At 44.2% G+C, this 5,235-nt stretch overlaps 1 protein-coding gene across 1 annotated transcript; it reads right to left on the bottom strand.

Moving 5' to 3' along the window:
* Positions 1-113: 113 nt before the first annotated feature.
* On the bottom strand, positions 114-4,994 carry ccnh (cyclin H). The gene is made up of 9 exons (XM_061070866.1): positions 4,713-4,994; positions 4,279-4,401; positions 4,102-4,175; positions 3,410-3,623; positions 3,105-3,268; positions 2,639-2,709; positions 2,405-2,510; positions 400-463; positions 114-304 (listed from the first exon to the last, which is right to left on the bottom strand). The coding sequence occupies exons 1-9, from the start codon at positions 4,827-4,829 to the stop codon at positions 275-277; spliced, it is 963 nt and encodes a 320-aa protein (XP_060926849.1). The 5' UTR covers positions 4,830-4,994; the 3' UTR covers positions 114-274.
* Positions 4,995-5,235: the final 241 nt, after the last annotated feature.

Raw genomic sequence — 5,235 nt, 5'->3', positions numbered from 1 at the left:
GATTACAGAGTCCTTCATTGTCCCCTGACGAAGGTGGAGAAACATGCACGCAGTGTCATGTGATACTTTAAAGGAATAGTTCACCATTCAGACTGGAATCCACAGAAACACAATTTGTAGAAAAATATCTTTATTCTTAATGGAGAACAAATGCAAACCAAAAGGATTTACTGCAGTGTCATGTAGGAAAGTAAAGGACATGCACACTTCATTTCATTTTGGTCATTGGCAGCTCAGGTACAAATGTGCTAATGATTCTACAGCCTCATGGAGCTCAGATCAGGTCTTCATCTGTCCACTCCTCCTGGAACGGAACAGAGGTTTAGGTCATTGAGGAAGAATGTTACAAAAAGTCCATAAACACTGGAGCAAATGTAGCTGTTGAGCAAATGTTCTTACCTCTTCTGCCAAACGGGCTTCTTTAGCTACGTGGCCGTCTTCTTCGTATCCTCTCTTTCGTTTGCTGCAACACAAACACATTTGTACTGAGGATTTGAAGATGACAGAAATCTGTGAAGTTGTCTTTGCAAGCTGTAATTGCTGGTGAACTGTGTTCCATGTGTTCAGTGTTTGTGACCAACCCCTCGAAGTCCATTATCAAAACTCATTTAGTTCTAGAGTGTCTAGTGTCCACTCCATGATAATCATTAGTAGTTGTAGTTCCCTGTTACAATTTTTTTTTTTGTTGCTTTGATTTCATGTAGACTAGTTAATCATGTAGGTGTAGTTTCATATACGGATCAGTATTCGAATATAGACCATGATTCAGTGATTTGTGCCTTTTACAAACGCCTCCACTTTATTTTACAGGACAGAGTGCACCATCATGTCACTGGCTGCTGCCATCCAGGTAATGTGAGTTAAACGGATGTCCTCCTGAGAGTCAGATTGTGGCCCTCAGACCACACAGCCAGCCAAAGTGAAGTCCTCTCTGCCGCACGACCGAAGACTAAAGTCAGTTTGTATTTATAAGCATGTGGCCTCGATTTCCTGGCAGTTCCGACGCAATATGGCCGTTCTCAACGGGGAAAAAACCACTTGCTGCATATCTGAATACTGTCCTTCCAAAGCCCTTTTCCAAAACGCTTCAGACACTGACAGTGTTTGTTGAAGTTTGACGAGAAGCCTCGTCACACACGAGCATGAAGATGGACCTGAGTTACAGTGAACTGCAGAGATGTCTGAACTTTTTTGTTTTTTTTTAAATCCCGTTATGCCTGCCACTCCTCCCTCAGAAGTTTGACGAGTAGCGGCTGACGTGGAGCCGGAAGAATCGGTGGCGCGACTCCAGTCAGCCGCTGCGTTCCTCGGACTAAACTCGGAGACATTACAGAAGGGGAGGCGATCCAAAGCATTCAAGTAGCGTTTTTCTGCCGTCATCAGGGAATTTTAAACATAGCACCTCTCTCCAAGACGACACGAGCCTTAACTTCCTCTCCTCACGCCATCCCGTCCCTCATCACTCCTTCCGACCGTTTGCACCACCTTTTGTGTATGAACTACCACGCAGCACTGGAACCACTTGTTACATTTTGTTTTTATATAAACTGCTTCGTTTGTTGATATATATATATACTTAGACGTGTACAGAAAAATAAAAAGGTGTTTTTGTATGATATAGCTGAAGAGCAACGAGCGATAGTCTTTAGGAGATAACGTGTAACCTTTCCTGTGCATGTGTTAACCTTGATGAATCCTTCTATAGTGTGTGGGCCTACATACTGTATATATGCTGCTGTGACAAACATCACCTGAACTCCCTCTAAGCTTTCATGCGCTTGCAGTCTCTCTCCCTCCTACCCCCCATCACGGGTGGCGTTTTCATATCCATCCCGAGAAGTCATGCCTCGCACCGATAAATCCACGTCCGGCCCGTGAAGGGACCCCCCCCCGCGTGCCTCCCGACGACTCAAACAGCCGCAAAGTCTGAATCTGTGCCTGTCAGAGCTCAAGAGTTTACCAGACTGTTTTACTGTAGCTGCACTTAAAGATACCACGGACCTCACCAAGTGTAAATGGACAACTGGCCACAAGCGCGCGATTAACCAACAGGCCTAAAAAGAAAAAAAGAGTCTCCATCAGCAATACCAATTATCAGCTGTGCTTCAAGGTATGGCCGATGTAGGCAGGAATGTGTGGTGTGCTGTTGTTCTTCCTTTCTGTCTTTCATACGGCTGATGATGACGTGTTCCTTTTTATTTTTCTACCTGATACTGAACCTTGAACCTTTTGCATCTTAGATACGACGACCTGGCTAAAATAAAACTGTTACTACATACGACAGAAACCTGGAGTTGATCCCTTTGTTTTGGGAGTAAAGAGATTCAGTCAATGAAAATTTCACTGAAACTTTGAATGGGGCAGATAAAAGATGATGCTGTCTTTAGGTCACAGGTCTCCTTACTTGCTTGAGATGCCAAATTCAGCGTGAATCCTCTCCAGCTTCTGTTTGCAAACGTTCACCACCTCCGCTTTGGGAAGTTCATACTTCTTCAGGAGGGTTTTCATCCCTAGAGCGGCAGAGAGAGAGAAAAATAAAAGATTTGAAATATCACGTCAGACCTGTGGTGTGAGGCAATAAAATAATAGCTCAATGTCGCCATCCAGTGGTGTCAGACGGAAGGTGGAGCTTACTCACTTCTCATTGAGTCGTACATCTTTGACAGAGACTCTTTGTCCCCTTTCAGTCCCAGGCATTCGTTCAGGTAGCTGGAAATGAGAAAACACAGCACGATTTGGTTTGTGCTTGAATTGAACTGCTCTAGTCTACATACTGTATAAATTGATTTAACAGTCAGTTCTTGGGACATTAGAATTTAAATGTTTAAATCACTGACACTGATATATACAGACAACAAATTAACTTCAGGGAGATATTACCTCACATTACACACAACATATCAAGCATACCTGAAACCAATCCAAGTAACATTATCTGAATGAGGCTGTTTGCAGTAAACAAATTGAAAAATAACATTTTTAAATTGCTGCTTTTTACCCAAATGGGAGAGAACCCATAAAATCAAATAAACTGTATAATTTTAGATAATTTCAATTCAAAGTGATAATTGTTCCATGTTTCAACATGAGCACAACTGACCCACCTCTCCATGCTAAGACTGGCTCTGGAGGCGCTGTTCAGAATGGCTGTCAGAGCGATTTGAGACGGAGGGAACAACAGCCCCGCGTCTGTCATGGCCGCCTGCGTCAGAAAGTCGTCCGCATTCTTCCTCAGTGACTCTGGATTCTCCAGCGTGGGGTATCTCGTCTGAGGGATGAATTTAATGTACGGGAAATAATTACCTTGAGATATGAATAATTATCTGAACCGCTGAATGAACTCGATTAGCAATCTAGAAAGTGTGTGCGCTCAGACGTGACAGCTGAAGCTCTCCAGGGGTCCACCCACCTTGATGTCGATGAGCAGACCCTCCATGGGCCTGTAGGGGTTGTGGACCACCAGGTGGAAGTGGAGCTGTTGGATTAGCAGCAGCTCGAACTCCAGGATCTGCTCCAGGACTCGTTCCTGTCCTGCTGGGCTCTCCTGCACGAGGTTCCCCACAAACTGGGTGCTGGACACGTTGAACTCATCCACTTTGCAGGACAGGTATGCACACGTGAGCCTGCAGTGAGAAGGTGAAGGTTGTACAGAATCTACTTTGATAAAAACAAGCTTGGACAATAGATTATTATTAAACATGGCAAAGGGAAACAATTAGGATTAACATCACTCTTTACAAATCCTAAAGAAGTCATTGTCTTTTAGTCAAAGTCTAATACTCCATTCCACAGTGAGATCAGCCTGGATTAATAGGTGAGAATTTGACTGTTTAAGAAAATAAACTTTTTTTTTAACTAAAATCTAAATGCACATTTTCCCGCTTTGTTTATCCGGTAAAATCAAAGTTCTCAGATTTAAAACATAAATGCTGATAGTGATGTTTATTATTGAAAATAATAAATACATGAACACTTATTTTTCCAGTATTGATTAGCAGATAAAATCATGTTTACACAATAAACTCCCCTCAGACTTATCTGTCAGTGTTTTCTCATTCATATAATCCTCCTTCCATTACTGTCGTGATCAACACTACTCACATGATAATCCGAGGGTGGTACTCCATGATGGAGTTGTTCATGTAGAATCTTTTGAAGTACATGATGGCTGTACCCTGCACAGGTGACACACACACACACGTTTTCTTCATGTCCTCTGAGGTCACACTGTTCTGATGAAGATGAAGATAAAGAAAACACACACACACTGTTACTCACCACCACAGACTTGGGCATGACCGGTTTGAAGAGGTTGCAGAAATCCAGCAGCCTCTTCTCATAGTGTCTGAACAACACGTCTTCCTCATGACGCTCCAGGAGCATGGAGTCACTGAGCCCGTGCTGACACACACACACACACACACACACACACACACACACACACACACACACACACACACACACACACACACACACACACACACACACACACACACACACACACACACACACACACACACACACACACACACACACACACACACACACACACACACACACACACACACACACACACACACACACACACACACACACACACACACACACACACACACACACACACACATACAGAGGCAGACACAGAGAGAGAGAGACAGGTGAGTTACACTGTGCTCTTACTGCCTGCTTGTGTTATCCAGATGTTGCTTTACCTTCACACTCTCCTGTATCTTGCTGCGCACTTTCTGGTTGGCTTTGCTCCTCCTGTGCTCCACCTCGTCCTCACTGATGAAGATCCAGTGCTTCTTCTGGGAGCTGTTGTGGAACATGTCTGTGTCTGTCGGGACCAGCAGGAACTCCGCTGTCTCACACAGGAACACACGGAGCCACACACACACACACACACACACACACACACACACAACTAGTGATGTGACGTCACTTGTCGAAGCTTCGAATCGTGTGTCGAGTAATCCAGGATGATTTTTGTGAAGCGCGTATCGAGGCTTGTGTTTATGACGTATGTGATGACGTTCGAAGCCTCGCCAGCCGGCCGAACCACGTGACTGATTCAGGAAGTGGTTCGCGGGTTTGGTCTGCGATTCAGAATAAAAGGGGCCACGAAACGCAATGGATCCCCCCTCACATGTACTTGTCTTGGGATTTTATTGTGCGTTTGCTTGCAATATATTCTAGAGTATTGGGGTTAGTTCCCGCTGAGAACGACAACAAATT

The sequence above is a fragment of the Limanda limanda genome, chromosome 5 (assembly GCF_963576545.1).
Source record: "Limanda limanda chromosome 5, fLimLim1.1, whole genome shotgun sequence".
Classification (NCBI taxonomy): domain Eukaryota; kingdom Metazoa; phylum Chordata; class Actinopteri; order Pleuronectiformes; family Pleuronectidae; genus Limanda; species Limanda limanda.
This window is presented reverse-complemented; position numbering and strand designations above follow the sequence as displayed.

Coding starts and splice junctions, on each gene's coding strand:
- ccnh (XM_061070866.1), bottom strand. CDS start 4,829: ATGTTCCACAACAGCTCCCAGAAGAAGCACTGGATCTTCATCAGTGAG. Junction 3,624..4,101: donor TACCACCCTCGGATTATCAT/GTGAGTAGTGTT, acceptor TTCTCACTGCAG/GCTCACGTGTGCATACCTGT. Junction 305..399: donor AAGCCCGTTTGGCAGAAGAG/GTAAGAACATTT, acceptor GTTCCGTTCCAG/GAGGAGTGGACAGATGAAGA.